Source organism: Callorhinus ursinus, unplaced genomic scaffold (assembly GCF_003265705.2).
Source record: "Callorhinus ursinus isolate GAN/ISIS: 27379988/994484 unplaced genomic scaffold, GSC_fseal_2.0 scaffold5, whole genome shotgun sequence".
Taxonomy (NCBI): domain Eukaryota; kingdom Metazoa; phylum Chordata; class Mammalia; order Carnivora; family Otariidae; genus Callorhinus; species Callorhinus ursinus.
Genome location: NW_027397067.1, coordinates 82,327,643 through 82,349,015, shown reverse-complemented (window position 1 = coordinate 82,349,015; position 21,373 = coordinate 82,327,643). Strand labels below are relative to the sequence as shown.

The window sequence follows — 21,373 nt, the reverse complement described above, 5'->3', positions numbered from 1 at the left end:
GTTTGTGATATTTCTTGAATCTGTGGCCTGATGGTTTTCATCAATTTGGGAAAATTCTCAACCATCATACCTTCAGTACTGCTTTTGCTCCATTCTTTCTTGCTTTTTGGGGTCACAGCAACAATTCTATTAAACCTCTTCACCATATTCTGTGTGTTTTCTATGCTCTTGTGTATGTGTGCTTTTAAAGGTTTCATTTATTTATTTGACAGAGAGACACAGCGAGAGAGGGAACACAAGCAGGGGGAGTGGGAGAGGGAGAAGCAGGCCTCCCGCGGAGCAGGGAGCCCGATGCGGGGCTCGATCCCAGGACCCCGGGGTCATGACCTGAGCCAAAGGCAGACGCTTAATGACTGAGCCACTCAGGCGCCCCTCTTTTTTTTTTTTTTTTTTAAGATTTTATTTATTTGAGAGAGAGACAGCGAGAGAGCATGAGGAAGAGGGAGAAGCAGACTCTGAGGAGCTGGGATCATGACCTGAGCTGAAGGCAGGTCCTTAACCGACTGAGCCACTGCTCTGCTCTTTTCCGTATCTGCCATAATGTTTTTCTCTCCATGCTTAAATCTGGACAGTTTCTTCTAAATCATTTTCTAGGCTGCTAATTGTCCATTCAACTTTGTGTAATCTGCTATTAAATCCATCTGTCGAGGATTGTTTAGTTTCAGTTATTTGTAAATTCTAAAATTTTCGTTTGTCTTTTTAAATAGTATCTAGGTCTCTGCCAAAATTTGCAGTCTTGTCTTTAAGCCCTTGAATACACTAATCGTATTTAAAGTCCTTTTTTTTTTTTAAAGTAAACTCTACACCCAATGTGGGGCTCAAATGCATGGCCCCAAGATCAAGAGCCACACACTTCACCAACTGAGGCAGCCAGGTGCCCCAGTCTGGTTATTTGTATTGAGTGGTAGAATTGTGTGTGGAGTTATGGAGATATTCAAGGATGGATGGTTTATTTTCCCCCAGACAGGATGTGGGGCCCCGCAGGGAGGTGGACCTACAGAGTTAAGGGCTGTGTGTGTCCCAGGAGGGAGAAAGCCTGGGCAGGCTGCGTGCTGGTGGGCTGTGTCCTGCCTGGGGCAGGCTTGTGGGTCCCTCAGGAGGGCTGCTGGCCCCAGCTCTCCCCAGTGCTTACTCTGCCACCAGGCAGAGCAGGGTCAGTGCAGGAGGGGGTGTGTGGGTAGGGCATCTGGTGGCCCACTTTCCCATCTGCAGGATGGGTGCACTGGGGTGCCCTTCCCATGCCCAGTGTGTGATTGCTTGGGAGGAAGGATGGTTCTCATCATCCTGGTGACCTGTGCACTGGGAACAGCAGTGGTTCACTCAGCTGTGGCCTCTGAGAAGTCTCTGGAGGTAGTGTTGACAGGGCAGCCTGTGGGTCTCCTGGACGGTGGCCTTGTTCCTGTAGGCTTCTCCTGTCCCCGGCTCCAGGCCCTGAGGGAGACCTCCAGGAGCCATGCCCAGTAAGGGGTTGCAGCTTGTGCGGCAGAGTGGGCAGGCCTGGCATAAGGTGGAGGCAGTGGAGGCTGGGTGAGGAGCCTGGGGCCGCACACTGCCCAGGGTGGGGTTGAATGACAGCTGGGGTGGGGGTGCTTATGCAGGCAGGCCCCTCGGGGACAATCTAGGAGCATCTTGGACCTCTTAAGAGCAGCCATGGGGCAGTGGGCCCTGGCACCCAGGACCTGCCTAAGGGACTAGGGCAGGGCCTCTGGCTCTCACCCAGGACCTGAGTGGAGCTGACTGCATCCGGGGACATTCCTCTTGGCCTGGGAGGGTGGGGCCCAACCAAGCATAGGGAGGGCTCTGTTGGAAAGAGAGGGCTTCTCCCCTGGGGGCATGGGGGCTAGGGTGGGTCTTAGGCTTTCTGAGCAGCTTGCCCATGCTCTCCTAGCCGTGGTGGGCCTTAGCTGCTGGCACCGGGGTGGGGGGGGACACAGGGCCCTTCACCTCTGTGCACCTGAGGCCCTGCTCCTCCTTGTGGGGTTGCTCTGGGACACACATGTGGGAAGCTGGTGGGGTGGGCGGGCAGGTGGTGGTGCTCTCCCTGGAGACCCCAGGGCTCTGTCCCTGCAGTCAGCCCCGCTGCCCGTGTCCTCACAGGACCATGTTTGACACAGATGAAGCCCCCTCAAGATGGGCACCAAGGAGAGGTCCCCCTTACCCTCCAGGGCCTGAGCTGAAACCCTTTGCTTCTTCCTGCTCGGCTCCAGCGGGTGGCTCTGCCAAGGGAGGGATACCGCGGTTGTCGTAGAAAGGGTGGGGTCATGTGTCCCCCTACAGAGGGCCGTGCCTCTTCGGCTGTCAGAGCTTCTGGACAGATGGTGTGATCCTGGAAACGGTGCCTGTGTCCATGGGTCCCCTGCTCTTTGTGGCCCTCCTGCTTTCTCATCCCCAATCTTGGGTCCTTGGGAGGTGGTAGCCGCTCCCCACAAGACCCGTTGACAGTGACCTGTTTACCGGAAGGGCCCTTGCTCCTGGCTGCCTGCCAGCACCTTTTGGGGGGGTGGTGGCTGGCAGAGCATTTTGCAGGTGGAGCCCAGGCTGGAAGGAGTTGGGCTGTGAGGGGCCCACGATAGTGCCGCAGCTGGGCCTTCTCTGGAGCCTCCTGGGGTCACGCGTGTGGCCTGGGGCTCTCCGTGCTCACACAGGTAGCTTTTCAATGACAAGATTTGGTGTGAGTGCATAGAACGGTTGGAATTTGCGAAGGAAATCTATAGCCGCACACACCGGCCATAAGTCCTGCAGTCTCTTGTCAGCAAGTGTCCAGTTATTTGTTGGTTTGCCTGAGTGTCTCCCAGGCCTGGCAGGAAAGAGTCCTGGCCTTGGATAAGCCCCAGGGCCCTGCGCCCTTCTAGCGTCTCGGGCCCAGGGGTCCACAGGGGTCTGCATGATGCCAAGGTTTTGTCCCTGGCACACTTGTCCCCTCCCAGCTCTTTCAAGTTTTGGGGTGTGGTAGGGACCTAAGAGCTGTGTGGCCCCTTCTGCCTGCCCTGCCCGTCTGTGGACCACCCAGTGTCCTGGGTGCCTCCTTCCAGAACTCCCCCCACACCCCCCAGTGCTGCTGGGCTCCCCTCTGGGCCTGGCCGCTGTGGGCCCACCCCCACGTCCCAGCACTCACTGGCCTGTTTGTTGTCATTCTGCGGGGCTCTGCGCTTTCTAAATTAATTCTGGAGCTGTTGTGCTTCCTTTTCGCTGTGTCTTCTGAGCCGCATGGATCCGTGATGGGTTCTGGCAGCTCCTCTCCTAATTGCCCTTTCCACATCAGCGGCGGAGCGGGGAAGTGGCGGGGTGTGTGCGGGGGCTCGGCGGGGCGCGGCAGCCTGGGGGAGCGCACTGTCAGTGATGCCGGGTGCGTCTGCGGCCCCCTCTCTGTGGCCGGGCCACAGCAGGGTGGCTGTGGGATGGGCTGTGGCCGTGGGACAGCAGAGGGCCCACCTGAGCTGGGCAGGGGTGCCGGGCCCTCTCCCCGGCCCTGTGAGCTCTGAAAGCCGGACATAAACCAGCGTGCGGATGGGGCTCTGGGGGAGGTGTGAGCCTTTTGGGCCGAGACCTCTTGTAGAGTGAAGGGTGGCCCGTTTCAGAGGTGCCTCCAGAGCAGTGCGCAGGGAAGCTGCATCAAGGTTCCTGCGTGCCTGCCAGCGCTGGGCCTGGTGGGCAGCGGTGGGAGATGCCAGGGTGACCGGGTGACCAGATTCCTGATCCCTTGGCGAGCTCTTCTCCCCAGTGCCTGCTGTGGCGTCCCGCCCCTGCCCCTGCCTGGCTCTGGGGAGCAGCGGCCTGGTCCTGGGTCACCTCTGGGCAGAGCATAAGCCCAAGGGAAGAGAGCCCCCTTCCCCACTGCCAGGCCTGCCCCCCATAGGGACTAGGGTTCCTGCCTTGGGTGCCATCTGCCTGCACCGCTGTGGCTCTTGTCCCTAGAGACGCAGGAGCGGTGAACAAGAAGGGCTGGGCTGGGCAGCCGCCAAGTGACAGGCTCTCGCCAAGTTCACAGGGCGGTGAGTTTGCAGTGAGTCAAAGGAAGTGGGACTTTAGTCAGAGAGAGGCACCTGTGGGCTCCCCCGAGGCGCCGTGTGCAGCGTATTTAAGGGGGATGGCGTGTGCGTGAGCGCTGGAGGCAGCTGCAGAGATTGGGGCTCTGCTGAGACCAAGCTCATTCAGTTTTCTTTCAGGTTTCCACGTTTTACTGATGTCCCTCTGCCCTCCCCAGCCCCACGGGAAGGCTGGCTGGGGAGCAGTGGGCAGGGTACATGGCTGCGCCTGAAGGCATGTCCCCTTTGGGCTGACCCCTTCCACAGGTCCCCCCAACTGGGACCTGAGGCCACCGCTCAGAACTGCAGGGCCTGTGCACACGGTGAGTGTGGTGTGTGCCGCCCACCTGCCGGCCCCCCCCTCGGGCCCAAGAGCTGGGCCGGCCCCTCCTCTCAGGTCAGCTGTTTGCCGCTGAAGCTGAGAGCCTGCTCCCACCTCGCGGGCCCTGTGTCTGCGTGGAGGCGGCCCCGTGCGTGCGTGGGGGGCAGCATGGTGATAAACCTGGTGGCTGGGCAGCTGCTTCTTGTCTCGGGGCCGGGGGCGGGGGCAGCGCTGGGTCCTCGGGTATCGGGGAAATTAGATTGCAAGGTAGGAGGATGAGGGCCGGATGTCTGAGTGAGGGGCCATGTGAACTGCACCCCCGGGGTCCCCACCCGCATGAGGCAAAAGACACCCCAGATTCAGCTGGGCAGGGGCCTGGCAGTGGTGTTTGCTCCGGACCTGTTGCCTCCCCATTTCCCCATCGCAGGGGGTGCCGTGTTGGCCAGCAGGGCCTGGCATGTCTGGGGAAACGGGGCTTACCTCACGGTATCTACTGAAGATGGAAAGACAGGCCTGGGGCTTTGGAAAACCCCAACTCCCCAGCCCCAGGCCCCACTTCAGAATCTGGGCAAGAATGAGTCGGGAGCTTGCTGTGTGTCTGTGTGTCGCTCAGGTTGGGGGGGTCGGGGGGAGCTGGGACAGGCCCTGGGCCCTAGCACCTCGCCGTGTGTCTGGGGATGGCCCTGCCGAAGCCTGGGGCAGGTCAGAAGGTTGCTCCTGTCGCCGCTGAGTCTGTGCCCTCGGAGCAGTCTGCCATGTTGCAGGGGGGCCGGCTGGACTGCTGGCTGCCGCTGTGCTGGGGCTTCCTCTGGCCCCCGGGACCTGCTCCGCGCTGGCTGGCGTGCCGGCACCGAGTGAGGCTGCCTGTGCCCTGTGCCCTCCTTTAGCGGTCTGTCCTGCTTCCTTCTCTCGGTTCTGTGGACGTATTGCTCATGGCTGCCTTGTCGGCAAACCCAGCCTGCGGGTGTGTGCGCCACATTGAGAGTGCAGGAGCCCGGTCCCCGTGGAGGCCGTGTGGATGCTTAGGGGGACTGGCAGCCGTCGGGGGGCCCGGCTTGGGGGCGGCGCGCGGTGGGGCATCCATCAGCCTGTTCCTGCAGCTGCCTGTAAGGCTGCGGTCTGAGAGCAGCCCCTGTGCACCGACGGGCCTCGGCCACCGCCTGCCCTGCCCACCCAGGCTGCCCAGCAGGCCTTGTGCCCACGGCCCCTCCGCCCACCTCCACCCGCCCTCCCTCCTCCCCTTCCTCCCCTTCCTCCCCTGCCCCCCACTCCTTCCCACCCACAGAGGGCTGAGGCCTGTGCCTTTAGGAGGAGCCTCCTGCAGCTGCCCCCCGCCCTTACATTGGCTCCCGCCAGGCCTCTGCTGGGGAGCCGCCACTGAGGTGGGCCCTGGGGCTGGCTGCGGGCCTTCCGCCCTGTGCTGTGGCTGGAGGGCCCCAGGGAGACAGGTGGGCCATCCTCGAGCATGACAGGGTGCCACCCGCCAGGCTGGTACCACCAGTGCTAGTCCGGCTACGGCCAGCCTGGCAGCCTGGGTTTTGTGAGGGGGGCATGTGGTTTTCTGTGAGCGGCTGCTGTTTGTTCTAGAGGGGTTATTTCCAGGGTCCCTGGCAGGTGTCTCTCTTTAGCTGTGACTCAGAGGAAGTAGTGGGGAGGGACCCTGTGAGAAGGCCCGGCTGTGGTGAGCAGGACGCTGTGCCCTTGCAAGAGGCCTTGGGCTACCCTGGGAGCTGGGACCGCAGGCCACCTGGGAGCTTCCCAGCTCCCGTGGAATCTGGCCAGGCCTTGCCCAGGTGAAGTCAGGCTGGAAGAAGGGCCCCTGGGCCTAGGTGGGTGGCCCTCACAAAGCTGCAGTTCCCTGGGACGGCTGGAGCCCAGTGCCTGTCATATACCCGTGTACGGCTCCCCTGCGGGCTGGGGGCTGCTGTGTCTGCTAGGGCGGCTTCCCCTCTGTGTGCTCCCACCCCTGCGGGAGAGGACGGGCTCAGGGAGGAGTCAGGCTCCGTGTGTGACCTTCCTATCCCATGGACAGTGTGGCTCCAGTGGCTTCGCAGTTAGAATCGCTGTCCGCAGTCACGGGTAGGACAGGGTGTGCTCTGCGCCTCACCTGCCCCCTGCACCCAGGACAGGGAACTGGCCCTTTCCCTATCAACTGTGGCTCAGAACGCGGGGTCGTCTGTCTATCTTTGTCTATCTATCACGGGAGTGGTGGGCACTTCCCAGCACTTTCCTGCCCACCCGGAAGTCCGCCAGCAGCCGCTACCAGGGTGGGCTAGGTGGGCCTCCCTTTCGTGGGCCAGGCTCTGTCCCCTTGGCTGGACTGGCCCGGCTCGAGTGGCCCCGGTGCTGCTGGTGAGAGTGGACATGGTCCCTCACCTCTCTCTGGGGGACTTGGGATCCCCCCACACTGGTCTCCAGAGCCTCTGGTCTCCTGCGGTTTCAGCCTCGCTGAGAAGGAAGTGAATGACCTTGTACCTTCCAGGCTGTCTACCCTGACCTTCCTGGCCCTGGGTGGGCCAGGCCCCCAAGTAGAAGGGGGTGTGGAGATGACAGAGGACTGGCCGTTTTGTGAGGGCGGAGAGCACACACTAGTTGGCCCAGTGTGGGGTTAGGTGTTTGCTGACACCTGGTCCCGCCTTGGCAGTTAAGGCTGAGGCTTCGGGCCACCGCACGGGGCACGTGAGCCCTCGCCATGGCATAGGCAGGAGGCCTTGGGGTAGCCTTGGCCTGCCTCAGGGCCTCTCCTGCTGGGCTGGCTTCAAGTCCCGTCGCCCGGCAGGTGTAGGGAGCCAGGCTGAGCGTGGTCCTTGGGAAGGAGGTGCTGGGGTCAGCTCTGTGTTTACCTGCATGGGGGCCCGGTGGGCAGCCCCCAGCTCTGCGCTTGGTCCCACCTGGATCACAGGGAGGACAGGCTGCCGGCACTGGGTCCTGCCAGGCAAGGAGACCTGCAGTGGGCGGGAGGGAGAGCAGTTGGCATCAGGCAGGAGGGACTGCGGGGTCATTTGAGCCCTGTGTCAGGCACCAAGTGGGGCTGTCTCTAGAGGAGTTCCGGTACTTCCTGCGGTGCTGGCCCCAGAGCCCCTGTAACTCTTGGGTTGTCGGGGGGGACCTTGTGCAGGCTGGGCCCTGGAAGGGACCCCATGGGTGCTCAGGGCTGGGCTCATGGGTGCTGCCGCTGCCTCTTCTGATGTGTGCCCTGGGGGGGTCCCTTCCCTCCTGGCAGGGGCTGAGGGGAGGCTCACCGGCCATAGGAGGGGTGGGCCCGCTGTGCTCCCTGCCGTTTTCCCAGGGCATAGTGGGTCTTGCCAAAAATCTGTCGAATGAATGAATGAGCAAGTTCCTGCCAGAACTTCCTGAGGACAGGATGGTGTTGGCGCTTCCTGGGGATGGCCTTTCGTCAGAGGCTGGCCTGCGTGAGGCACGGGGAGCCGGGGTCTGCACCTCTGGCGAGCTCTCCCTGTGCTGAGTCTGCTCCTTCTCAGGCCTCTTCCCTGTCTTCAGTGGCTTTTAAACCTTTGTATTTTCACTGTTTTCTTCTGGAATCTTTTTCTGGTCCCGGCTCCATGATCCCAAGTGAGTGGTACATGGACCTCAGGCCACTGTAAAAGCAGGGGCCGTGGAGTGGGCCGGCCTGGCTCAGTCTCTGGCTGGGGACAGCTGACCCTGAGGACCATGGCCTGAAGCGAATCCGGAGTCAGCTGGGGGCTGGTCTTAGTGCTCCAGGGGCCCCGTGGCGCTGGACCCAGAGGGCTGCACATGGGCAGTAGCAGCAGGCTGGCCTCGGAAGGGTTGAGGGGTCCCCAGGGTCGCCGAGGTCAGGGCTGGGCTCTGAGCGCAGGAGGGCACAGGCCTGTCCTGTGACCCGGGGCCACGGGGAGGAGGGGTGCGGGGTGGGTCCCCTGGTCATGAGCTCTGCCTCCGTGAGCCTCAGGACCCAGCATGCAGCATGGCCGGTTCCGGAGCTCTGTGCTTGCCCCCGCGTGTGCAGCCTGGAGGCGCAGGTGCTGACACACCCACGTACTCCCACATGCTGCCCTGGGGTGCTGCGGTCCCGCCAGGGCCTGCTGAGCCAGAGGAGGTTCTGCCCTCGGTGCAGGAGGTGGGTTCCATGTGCCGGAGCCTGGGTGCTGCAGACAGGTTAAGGGTTACCCAGTCCCAGGACGTCCTGGCCTAGCTGCTCTGACCAAGGTCAGCCGGGGCGCCTCGGGGAGCGAGCTGCCTGGGTCTGCTGGGGGAGGGCGTCACGGTGGACATCGCTCCCCAGCATGCTTCCCAGCCGTGTTCCTTCTCTGTGAAGGGGGTTCCCAGGGTGGGTGAGGCGTCTTGGTGCTGCAGAGCCAGCGCCCTCACTTGGAGTGCCTGGCCTGGACGTTTTCTCCCTGCCTGGATTCCCCTAGCTGCCTGCCACGCGGCCACCTTGACCTTCCCGGTGTGGGGGAGGGGTGCTTCCTGGCCTCCCAGGGATGGGCAGGGCTTCCCTGCCCCCTGAGCCCCATGCTGGGGGGGTGGGTGGTGAGAAGTGCTCACTTTCCACCCTCCTCTGTAGCACCCTGGTTAAAAGGGGAGGGACGACCCACCCATAATCTATAGCGACTGTCATGGAGCAAACTACTCCCATTTCATACAGACGGGTCAGGTGTCGGCGCGATCGATGGCTCGCACACCGTAATTATAGGAACTAGCGGCTTGTGTTGCTTGAGTGAGTTTAAGAAGAGTAGGGTGTCAATCTTTCCTCTAAGAGGGCCCTGACAGTCCATGGTGGCGTTGGCGCCGCGTCTCGGGCTGACGGTGTCGTCATTAAACACCAGGTAGCGTGGGACAAGAGCGAACACGGCCCGCTGGGGGACGGGCAGCTGACAGCGGTGGTTTGTCATCAGTGAGCTGCCCACGCTGCTCAGGCCGTGGTGCCGCCCGCTGCTTGGTGACGCACGGCCTGTCGGGCTGCCTCTGTGATTTGATAATCGGTAACTGTTTGTCAGCGGCCCACCCCCGGCTCGGAGGGGACAGTGCTGCAGGAAGGCTGGTGGCAAGCACCTGCGGGCTGCGGGGTGCACGTGGGCCGCTGCCCGTCAGACGCCCCTCTCCCAGGTTCTGGGGTCCTCCTGCCCGTACGTCCTCCTGACGCCGCCCCGTCTGTGCTGGTTCTGGCTGGGACTTATGCAGGCTGGTCTCCGAACAGAGGGGTGGCAGAGCCTCCCCAAGGGCTTCCCGACGAGCCCGTGGGGGCGCTGACGTCCAGTGGGCTCGGGGTGCAGAGCGGGAGCATCCTGGGTGCCTGGGAGGGTCTCCTTGTTCGCGGCCACTGCTGGGGACAAGGGCCGGACCATCTCAGGGCAGCTGGGCTTTTCCAGCATTCGAAGGGCTGGGAACCATCAAACACAGGAAAAGTGGAGTGATTTATTAGGCTCATAAAAATTCATACTTTGTGATTCCAGTCATCCCACCACTGAAGCTTGTTAGAGCTCCGTCCCTGGCAGCTCCCACCGTGCAAGCGCGGGGCGGGGCATCCACTGCCTTCTGCCTGGGCTGCTGTCACACCTCGTTTGGAGAAATGGACGGGCCCCTGCAAGCACATGAATACCTGCTCATAGGGCGGGGGCTTTGCTCTGTCCTGGCTCTGCGCTCACAGTGGGAGCACGAGGGCCGAGCCCTGTTCCCTGTATGCTCCCTGCACCTGCAGGGCCTGGGCTGGGACTATCCAGGGCTGGGTGGACCCCAGGCACCGCCAAGTGAACGGGGCACCTGTGTGAGAGGACAGGTGGAGGTCTGGAGGCACGTTTGGAGAGGTCTTCACCGGATGGAGGGACATGGGCCTCCCGGCAGCCGTTTGCCTGACTGGTGTTCCTGGGAGTTGAGCCCCTGTTCTGTCCTTCCTGAGGGACACTGGGCAGGGGCCCCTTGGCTCCCCAGCCTGGGCTCCTTCCTGCATCTGTGCACTGAGGGTCCGACGTGTCCCGTCAGCTCTGCCGTGTGCTGGGCGTTGTGTGCCCTGTGTGGAGGGCATGAGGGCACAGAGGGCACTTCTGACCAGGATGTGCCACCAGAGCTGGCCACTGCCAACCCTGCCTGGGTACTGGGCACGGCCCTGCCAACAGCAAAGGGGGCTGGACGGCTGGGAGCATGGGGGGCGGTGGGTGGGGAGAGGCTGAGCCTCTTGTGGAAACTGCTTCTGTACAGGCAGCGGTGGGGCCCGTCGCCTGCCAGTGCCCGCCTCCCGGCTGTGTGGCCACCTGCAGGCAGCTGGCTTCACGCTTGATGGGTGGGAAGTGGTGCTCATCAGTACTAATCTCCTACATCCCCTCGCTGGGCCCTGAGGGGCCGAGCGCAACCCTCGCTAACTCCGGTGAAGGCGGCTGGGAGGCCATGCGGCAGGAGTGCGCGTGTTCCTGCTCGGGCCTGTTAGAGAGCAGCTGGGAGCAGCCTTCTGCCATCCCGGCGGGGAGCCCAGGGCACTCTCTAAGCCCCGGGGGTGGGGGGGTGGGGGCAGGCAGCAGAGGTTCCCTGAGCACCCCAGCGTCCAGGTGAGGGGTGTGCATTTGTGGGATGGGTGGCAGATACCACGGCTGAGCCTGGCTGCAGATGGGCCTAGACAGATGGGCAGGGGATGCTGGAAGAGGTCAGGGACACTGACCAGAAGGACAGATGAAGGGAACCTCCTTGCTTCTTGTCTCATTACAGAGTAGTGTGCAGACAGGGCTTGGGGAGGCCAGTGCGGGGGCCCCGCTGGTGCTCAAGTCGTGGGCCACCGGGTCTGCAGGTCCGGGGGGCTCAGACACCACCTGGTAGGCCCTGCGCAGCACTTGAGAGCGCTGCACGCGGGTGTAGTAAGGTGTAGGTGTGGACCCAGACGTCTTACTTCCTGCACCAAGTGCACTGAACTATGTACTCAATTAGAAGGTGAAGATCATCACATAGAGAGAGAAACGAAACCCAACCGTGCTGATTTTGTGCTGATTTTGAGTACTGGGCCGCAGCAAGGTGGAAAGTAGCAGCTGAAAGAACCGTCCACAGGGAAGCCGCCTCAGGCAGTGGCCACTCCAGAGACAAAGAAGAAACCCTTCGTCTGGGAGGTCCCGGCCACCAGGAAGAGGTTTCTGCACGGCTCTGCTCCTGGCCTTTCAGTGTGCGTGCCCTTGGCTGGGTTCCCTCGCCTTGAGCCCTGGGGGTGCGGTACAGCTCACCTCCAGGGCAGAGACGTATGGTGGGGTTAGCGTGGGTGCTGCTGTCACCTGCCCAGCACCTGCCTCCGGGGCACCCCTGGACAAGACTTGGACCCTCAGGGCTGGGAGGCCTTCCCTGTCTGCTGCCCACCCAGCTGAGTCCTCTGGGGAGCTTCCCTTGGGGGTTGCTCTGTCGGCCTGGCCTCTTTAGCAAACAGATTCCTCAGGAGCTGGCCACAAATCTGGGGCAGGGTGAGCCCAGGCCGGGTGGAGAGCCATGTGCTGAGCGCGGGCCCTGTTTTCTTTCTGGAAGGTTGGCTGCCCAGCAGGCTGAAGGGGCAGAAGTCCCAGGGGCTGTTCCTCTGACGCGAGCTAAGCATAGCTCCCGCCTCCCCCTCTTGTCACCAGAGCCTACCCTGCTCTGTGGGCACCACGTCAACCTTGTCCCACAACAGTGGTATCTTTGTCTGAATGGGACCCAGCTTGGTGGATTCTGCCCATGGCTGAGTACCCTGGTCTGCAGGAAGAGCCCAGCGGGCTTCCTGGGGTTGAGCTGCCCATGCAGTTGCCTGGGGCCCTTGTGCTGAATCTTTCCCATGTGGTAGGGCTGGGGGACAGGGAGGGAGAGGGGCAGTCCAGCCCAGGGGGCAGAGATGGCCAGGCTGTCCGTCAGGGTCCTGGCAGGACCCTGCTGCTTGCCCCAAGCCAGGGGCGGGTGGTGTTGGCTGTGCCCCCACCTCACCAGCATCAGTAGAAACTGGGCTGTTGGTGTCCTTCCCCAGGATCCCACTCTAGCTGCTAATCTCCCGGTAGCACGGAGATGGGGGGCCATCTGAGGCCCCCAGCCCTGCGTCTGGACACATCCATCCTGGCTAAGTGCAGAACTGAAGGATCTGGGGGTTGTGGTGTGAGGACCGTGGGGGGTCTGGGGGGGCTGGCAACCAGGCCACGTGAGCAGGAAATGACCACACATGGTGCGCACGCACTGGTGCCAAGGGCAGAGTGGGCCGGGCTGGGTGACGTGCTGCAGTCAGAGAGTGGGGTGCAGAGTTGCTGAGGCCACCCCCAGGCCAGCTCTGCCTTGGCAGCTCCTGAGAGACCAGGGAGAAACTGGCCTGAGCCTCAGTGGGCTGGGGAGTGGGAGGGCGATCCTGGGAACCCCCTGCCTGGCACCCGAGTACCAGAGCCTGCACCCCACAGGGCCTTTCTTCTGGCTGCTTCCTGCAATGGCGTGCATCCACGGAGCCTTTCCTGGTGGCCTCTGGGGCCTGCCTGCCCCTCCGAGGAGTCTCAGACCCTTTTCACCCCCAAATGCAGCTCTGGTGTCACCATCCCCAGGACCGTGGGGGTAACCAAGGGGACAGCTCAGATGAGGTCCACGTCCAGAAATGCCCTGGTGGGTGGGCAGTGTCTAGAGAGGGCAGGCACACCTCACTGTTTACTCTCGACAGCCCTTCACCTGGGCCGGGCCTTGCTGTGCCTAGAGGTGCTGCCTGGGCTGCCGCGCCCCCCAGGAGGTGCTCCGGGTCCTAACCTGCGGCCGAGGGGTGCAGGCATCTGTGCTACTGGCAGAGCCTCCCCGCCCCAGGGCAGACAGAACCTCCGGCTGACGTTTGCTCTGGTTCTCATGGTGGGCAGGGCCGTCCTGCCAGGCTCAAGGTTCTGCAGACAGCTCAGATGCATGGGAGGGTTTCAGATGTGAGAACAGCATTCCCTGTTGAAGGCTTCTCAGAAATGTATGCTTCCTCTTCTGTTGATGTTTCTGCGGCTGTTTTCCCAAGAGTGCAACTCCGCCGTTGTCGGGAGGGGCTGCCCGACCGAGCCCCAGCCCCGCCGGGATCCTGCACGGTTGCTCTGGCGCGTGGTTTCGTGTCCACTGTGCGGCCTGCCTGCGGCCCGGGCGAAAGTGGACACTGGGGCACCTCCTGCCGCCGAGAAGACCAGGGGCATCTGGGCTGAGCTGCCCCTGCCCCTGCCCCTGCCCCATCCCCCGTCAAATAAGGGTGGGAAGGTCAGGGCCCCGGAGGGCGGGGTGATGCATCTTGAGCCAGGTGCCCGGAGCCTGCCTGGGCTCAGTCCCCCCACTGGCTCTCCGGAGACCCTTCCCCAGCTCAGGCTCTGTGGGCTCCTTGTTGCCCACCCACTGTCTGGACCCACCTGTCCTGCTCGGCCCTGCCTGGCCCCCCGTCCATCCCTGTCACTGTCCCTGGGGTGGCGCAGAGTCTGGGAGCAGGGTGAGGCCTTGGCCGCAGGTATGAGTCTTTTGCCAGCCTTGAGGCAGTGCAGGGTGGGCCCAGATGCCATACTAGCCAGCTCCTCCCCGGGTTCCCAGTAGCCTCCCAGTGCACCTCCCTGCTTCTGCCAGAAGCCGGAGCACTGCCTAGAGCCTGTGGCCATGTTGTCCTCTCTCTTTGGACCCCGCTAAGGCCCCTCCTCCTCCTCCCAGGCTGGCGGTGTCACTGCTGGGGTGCTTCCTATGGGTCCCGCCTATGGTATGCACCCCTTTGCACACTGATCACCATCCAGTGTAGTCACAGCTGTAAGCAGAACGCTGATCTGAGGGTCTTGCTCTTGCTGGAGAACAGGATTATGGCCAGGGCCCGCCCCGAAGGCTGTGGGCACTAGGGACAGTGCCCAAGGAAGAGGCCTTGGCGGGGGGGGGGGGGGTGTCTGTGGGTGTGCCCCACCCCGTCAGCTTTCAGCTTCCCGGGCACTCACAAGGGCCTCCTGGCCTCTCTCCGGGGTGCACTAGCAACCCCACTGCCAGGTGCTCTCCCGCATCTTTGCCAAGGAGGGGCCTGGGCTGGTTCCCATGGCTCGACACCCTGCTTGCTCTGTCCCCTCTCATCTGCCTGATGCCAGAACTCCCTGTCCCTCTCCCAGGGTTGAGGACACCAGGGCCAGATCCTGGGCTGGGCCAAAGTTGCACCTCATCCAAAACTGCCGTGGAAGAAAGACCTTTCAGACCATGGAAGAGCAAGTTTGGGCGTATGGCGGTTGGCTGTAATTGGCACCCTTTTAGAACAGTCTTCAGCCAGCGAAGGGCCTGGGCCGTGTGGAGGCGCTGACGTGTCAGCATTGCTGTTGTGGAGGGCAGACCAGGCGGTACGCACAGGGAGGGGGGTCGCAGTGGATTGTGCACCAGGGAGCTGGGGCCAGTGGAAGGCCCTTCTGGCTCAGCATCCCCAGCAGCCCGGCTCCCCACCCTCAGTCAGGGGTCTCTCTCCCCCACCACCCTGCCATGGCCCCGAGAGGCTGGGGGTCTGGGGCCTGGCCTGGTGCCCCTTCTTTAGGAGCATAGCTTGGTTTGTAGGCAGACTGCATGCTCCGTATACGGGTCTGTGCAGCTCTGCTCTGTTAGCACGGGTGTCTTGTATGGCTGATTCCAGTGAACTCCGTGCTCAAGTATCAGTCACTGGCTTTCCGCTTGGCGGTCCCGTCCCCCAGCTGGGATGAAGGGCCAGAGGCGGCTGTGCCTGTGGGCTGTGCCTCAGCCAGCAACACCCCAGCTGCCGCCTCATGCGGCCTGGTCCTCGGAGGCTCAGGGGAAGGGCTTCTGGAACGGGGTGGGAAGCCCAGCTGTGGACTGATCTGCCACCTTCTTATGGCATCCTCAGCCTGTGGCTCAGTTGGCCTGTTTCTAGGCTCTGGAGCTCCCATCTATGGCCCGTTGCTGGAGGCTGGGGGGCAGGAAGTTGTGGGGCCTGGGACACGTGGTCCCTGCCCCTCCCTACCAGGCCTTTCCCAAGGCAGCCAGACACGGACAGCCAGATACCACAGGGGACACTCACATGGCCCTGGGTTGGCCAGGCCCATTTTGGACACTCCCTCCCCTGCTGGTCACATCTTCTGGCAGGTCTTTGCACAGAGCCTTTATCTTCTCCTCATTCATTAAACAATTGTGAAATTAGCAACTCATTTTCTACCCAGTTATTGCCCTTTGAAGTTCCATAAAAATCTGAACTCCATCTCAACTCCTGCTCTGCACTAACAGAGAGAGAGCCGTGACCTCCGTCTGATGGGCTCTGCCATCTGTGGTGGCTTGTCTGAGGAAGGGGGCTGGGCGAGCTGGGGCCGGGGGTTGCTGCAGACGACTGCTGCAGATTGCCGTGGCCCTCCCTTCTCTGCCGTCCGCCCAGTGCCTGGCGACCCTGGGAGGGGCTGGCCAGGGGCTGGTGTGCTCCGTGCTTCCGCAGCCGGATCACAGAAGGCGATACACACGGGGCTCGGCCACCGGACGGGTCCCAGGCACTCCGGGCCTCAGTGGCCTCCCTCCCTGACAGCAGGCCTGCCCGTATGTGTTGCGTCTGTGCTTGGTGCACAGGAAGGCCCCTGGCAGCACCGTTGTCCCCCCTACCCCGCGCAGGGCCCCTGAGCATGGGAATGTGGGGAGGCCGGCCCCTGGGCCGACTGTAGGCACACAGGCTCTGCTGATAGATGGGCTCATATCCCACTCAAATATGATGCCAGCAGTTTTTTTGTAGTTTGTCTTCCATTGCGGTAGTAAAGTTTTTAATTAGGAAAGCTAATGAGATCGATTAGTCATTAGAAGTGACCTCTGCACGGCAGGGCGGAGAGGGCTGTGTGTGTGGGCCTGATAACGCGGCGCCCGGGCCTCATTGGCAATAAAGGCGCAAAGGGTTTGATTTGAGTGAAATGTGCCACAGGGAATACATCATGCGGAGAAAAAAAATTACAACCCTGGGAGTCTGTAATGAAGGGAATTAAACCCACATCCTATCTAAATAACATGATTATCTACACAAGCCGTCCGCCAGCCGGGAGGAGTGGCGGGCTGTGCTGGGGCAGCCTTCCCCGCCTCAGGGTCGGGGCAAGGCCTGGGCGCCCGCACCATGGCGACGGCGCCCCTCAGCCTGCCCGTGCCGGCCACTCTACCTCCACGCTGGAGCAGGGCCCTCGCTCCCTCCTGCCCCGTTCCTGGTCCCCCTGCACCTGTCGGCTGTGGGGGCACACCGCCCGTCTCTCTGCCCTCGGCAGGGACGCCCCGGACGGGTCTCCCCGGGGTCACTGTCATGAGCACTTCCACTGCCTGTGTCCACACTGCCTGTCGAGGAGAGACGGGGACCGGGAGTGGTGTGCAGGCCACTGTGGGGGCAGGGCGTGGGCTGCTGTGCCCTGCCCTCCCCCTTCCGTTTCTCGGGACCACGGGGGTGGCGGCCGAACAGAGGCCGATGTGGAGGAACTGACACTAGTCAGCCTTGTAAGAGGAGGCCTGCCTTATGACCGTGTTCTCCTAGGAACGGTAATGGGGCACTAATAAGTAAAATGCAGTAAGTTAAGCAAAAAATTGACTTCGCAGTAGGCCTGCACTATGCGGGAATGTATTTTTTTTTTTAAGATTTTATTTATTTATTTGACAGAGAGATAGAGAGCACAAGTAGGCAGAGAAGCAGGCAGAGGGAGAGGGAGAAGCAGGCTCCCCGCTGAGCAGGGAGCCCCATGCGGGGCTCGACCCCAGGACCCCGGGATCACGACCTGAGCCGAAGGCAGCTGCTCAACGACTGAGCCCCCCAGGCGCCCTGTGCAGGAATGTATTATAAGTACTGCAGCCTGTTAACTTGAATGCAGAGTCCAGGCCCTTGGGCATGGGGGCTGGGGGCTTCCTGGAGGAGGTGGTAGTGTTGTGCGTTTGGAAGAGGGGAGCAGAGCTGGGCCAGGCTCAGGGTTCCCTGTGCTCAGGAGGAAGGGATGAGGGTGGTGAGGCAGCAGGAATCCGGCTGCAGAGCCAGGGTTGTGCGGCTCTAGTGGGGGCGCGGCGGCACCTCCCATCCCGGAGCGGCAGGTGGTGGCTGCCCTGGGGAGCTCTTGAGCCGGGGTCAGGGGCTACAGGCAGGTGTGCTGTCCAGACGCAAGGGCTGCAGGAGCAGGGAGGCTGTGAGGTTAGCTAGGGGCTTGGATGACTTAAAGGAAGCCTCTTAGTTGGAGCAAGCTGTTATTGATTTTCTTTGGTCTATCCTTGCTTGTAAGACCTTGAAAATTCAATTCAGCAAACATTTATCTACTGATGGCCCACTGTATGCTAGGCTCTCCCCTATGTCCCAGGTGTGTGTGGGGTGCCCAGAGCTAAAGATCTGCTCAGTTTGATCGCTCAGCAAGACCAGGTGTCCCTGGTGATGCCATGTCGCCCTTTGCTTTTGCTGAGCTGCTTTTTTCTCCCTGACTCCCCAGAGCTGCTGCTTTTGGAGGGAGGGAGGATGAAGGAGAGACAGAGGGGGAGGGGAGGGGGACCTCTCCTGTTGCTGGGGAGTCTGGCCTGGCCTTACCTGCATGTGTCATGGCTCCCTTTGGTGGGCAGCTGCTGTGGGTCCCTGCTTCCAGTCCAGGGACCAGAGTTCTGCCCTGCTCCTAGCACTCTGTGGGCCTTGAAGCCCCATGTCCACCCCCTTACAGGTGCAAGGGGCCTCCACATCCTCCTTGGTCTGGCAGCAGGGGTAGACCCTCTGGTCTGGGGGCACTTGGGAGGGCTCTGAACCACGCTGTGTCCTGGCCTTGCCATGTGGGTGGATGGGAGCCCTGGCAGAGGGTGGGGGGACACCTGAAGGAGGGGCTCTTCTGACATCTGGACCAGGAGGCACGGTGCCAATTACCAGCCACTTACTTGCTGTGCAGGTGTGGTGGCACCTACAGGGTAGGCTCGTCCTGTTTGCTCCCGGCCAGGTGTCCCCCGGGGTACAGTGGGTTCTGGCGGGCTGGACAAGCCTGGAGAGGGGGTCCGTGGGCCAAGGTGCTGATTCAGGGGCCTGGCTGTGGGCGAGAGGTCTTTTGGGTCTAGGGCTCTGGAGGAAGATTTTTAGACGCTGTCTGTAGACCCGTAACAGCTCCTTGTGGGCAGGTAATGGGGAGGTTCCCAGTCCGGGTTGGGGTTTGTGGGTGCTGGGAGGGTGCATCCTTGGGGCCCAGGGGAGCAGGCAGAGGTCATGGCCCGTGCTGTCAGAGGAGTGGAGTGGCCGGCACTGGGCAGAGTCAGCAGGGGATCTGTGGGTTTGGGGCCGCTGCATGCCTGCCCTGCTCCCTCTCCTGGGCCATCCTGGACCCCCGGCACACTTCATCCAGAGGGTCGTGGGCCCACCCTGGTGCTGGTGCTCCAGCAGCGAGACTGCGTGCGTTTTCCTGGTGGCCTCGTCTGGTACCCATGGCCCGGCTGCCTGGCTGTGGTGTCTGGGTCAGTTCCTCGTGAGGGTGTCTCTGTGGTGGGGGCCCTGGGAAACCACCCACTGCTGGGGTCCTGCTGGCCGCCTCCCTTCCAAGCAGAGCTCCCGGGTGCTGTGCAGGCAGGTTGGACGGAGCCGGGAGGAGCCCGCCGGGAGGAGCCCGCAGGGAGCCTGGGTCCCAGCGCCTGTCCGAGAGGGGAGCTTCCGGAGAGGCTGCTGGCTGTGGGGTGGGTCATGAGAGGCTTTAGCGCCTGCGTCCCACGCCGCACTCGCTTTAATTATCTGGGCAGTTAGAGCTGTATATTATGAGAGCCGGACAATTAGGTACATTCCTCGAAGCTGTGGAGAAATTGCCGGCTATCAAGTGGAAGGGAACTCGGGCAAAACAGATCCCTGTTAATTGCATGAAACATTCAGCAAGAAGAAAAGCTGTGGCATTCATCACCCTGCAAGATGTTATGAAAACAGTGGTGATTAAATACATAAATCTGCCTGAGCTTGTTGGGGGGGTTGCCCAGTGAGGGAGGTGAGCACTCTGTACCCCGGGCCTCCCGGACCCGCCCGAGGTCCCCTCCTCGCTGCCCACGGGAAGCCCTGGAGACTGGGGCCAGCCCCGAGTCTGGGGGCTTCGGTGCTGCCTGCTGAGGGGCTCCAACTGCCCTCGTCGGCTGGCCCAGGGAGGGTTGGCTGCTGCTTGCCATGCCACTGTCACTGCGCGTCCCCGGTGCCTTGCACGTGCCTGCTGTCCTGCGTCTCAGGACTCCAGGCCTGGGCCCAGCTCTCCTGCAGCCATGGGGACGTGTGTGTGCCACAGGGGGAGGGCCTGGGGAAGGCGACCTCCACTGACCACGTCTGTGTGGGTTTTCTCCGCAGCGTCCAGTCTGCACACCCCGCGGACCCCTCCCACCAGCAAAGTGATCAAGACCCGCTACCGCATCGTCAAGAAGACCCCAGTATCTTCTCTCAACGCCCCCCAGTTTCCCCTGTCCCTGCCCTCCTGGCGGGCACGGCGGCTCTCCCTGTCCAGGTAGGAGGCCCTCCTCCAGGCTGCCACGGGCCCAGGGCCTGTTGGGGGCCGAGCTTGCCGCTCGGAAGTGCCGGGTCCACAGTTTGTTGGCGGAGAAACGGGCCCATTTTTTCCATTCAGCAGTCTCTGCACCAGACATATGGCCAGCCTGTGTGGGCCACGTGCACAGACTTGTGTGCCCCCCACCGTTGTCAGGAATCTGTTAGCTGGCAGGGGACGGCCGAGGGGGGGGCACCACTGTCCAGACCGTTGAGGCTGCACCTGGGCGTCCTTCACGGAGAAACTTCTGGTTAGAGTCTGGGCCGTGAGCAGCCCTCTGGAAGCGGTGACATACTGATTGTTTGGGGCAGGAGAGGAGGCTGTGGCTCTCTCCATGCCACCTCCACCCTGGTCCCACCCGCACCCCCAGTGCTGCGGCCTTACTCCAGGCTGCTTCCGGCCGACAGCGTGCAGGGTGGGGGCAGTTCCCTCTTCTTTCTCGGTGCCCTGGGCCCAGAGTGGGAGGGCTAGTTGGGGCAGCAGCATTAGGGGACTGAAGTTCGGGGCCCCCTCTTGTGAGCCTGCTCAGCCTTGGGGCCTCAGGAAACCCAGCATGGGGGTGTGGCCCCTTCCTTTGATGAGGTGGGGGAAGGGGTGGCAGCTCTGGCGGTAGGTGGAGGCCAGGCAGTGGCAGGCTCTCTCCCTCTGTCCCCTCGCCCCCCTCTGGGAGCCTACTTCCTGGGGGAGCAGTGTGGGAGTTCCTTTGAATGTGGGCCTTCGCTTGGCTGCAGTGGGCAGTCTAGGGCACATAACTTCTGACCGGAGGCTGTGGGGCAAGGGATCACTGTGCTCCAAGGGGCTGGACCACCTCTAGTCCTGGGCAGGGGCCATTCTGCTAGCCCAGCATGAGCCCCCCTCCCCCCACCGACAGTGGCTGCCGGGCTCTGGGGCCATGAGAGGAGTGCCACCCACTGGCCCACGGCACGTGCACTGGACGACTAGCCCACCCCGGCACTGCCCTCCTCCCTTACCACGAGGTTGCACGAAACTTGGCCCTGCTGCCGATTTTTCTGGAGGCAATAGCTGGAAGTATATTTTAAATTAATTTTACTGCACTTTTTGTAATATTTTTGTTTTAAATAGATTTATAAGTATCTTGGGGGCTATTTCTACAAATTTATGAAGATAATTTTCACTCTCTCGATAAGGTTAAATTTACACCTGCTATTTCCATATTAATTCACAGTGCTAAGTGGGTCTAATTTTCTTCCGTTCTCCTATCTAGTGAGCATGGCCTTTCCTAATGCAATTTCCCCCTCACTAAATCACTGTGATCGGGAGTCATGATCGAGCTAAATTAACTTAAATTAATTTACTTAATAAGAGCCCCAGATCATCGTGAATGAGGTTCAGATTTATTGATTCTTGCTTCTGCCTCCCCTCCTGCAGCCCGCATTCCGGCCCCACATCCAGCCCCGGCAAGGCCCCGCCTCTCCCCAGGGGTGTGACTGCGGCGGGCCCGGGGGGGGGGGGGGGGGCGGTAGCTTTTTGCCAAGGAGGCCCTGGGTTTGGGTTCAGCTGGGCCAGTGCTGAGCTTGCTAGGCCCCGCGGGGGTCACCGAGCAGACGTGGGAGCCACGCCCTGTGGGGCGAGGGATCCTGTGGGGGGGGATGGCTAGCTGCGCCCCT

At 62.0% G+C, this 21,373-nt stretch overlaps 1 protein-coding gene across 2 annotated transcripts in view; it reads left to right on the top strand.

Annotated features, from left to right (window-relative positions):
- Positions 1-21,373, top strand: part of ZC3H3 (zinc finger CCCH-type containing 3) — a 90,004-nt gene that overhangs the window by 17,537 nt on the left and 51,094 nt on the right. For both annotated transcript variants that reach the window (XM_025871241.2, XM_025871242.2), the window contains exon 4: positions 19,553-19,706. In XM_025871241.2, the coding sequence (XP_025727026.2) occupies positions 19,553-19,706 (154 nt within the window). The remainder of the gene's footprint in view (positions 1-19,552; positions 19,707-21,373) is intronic.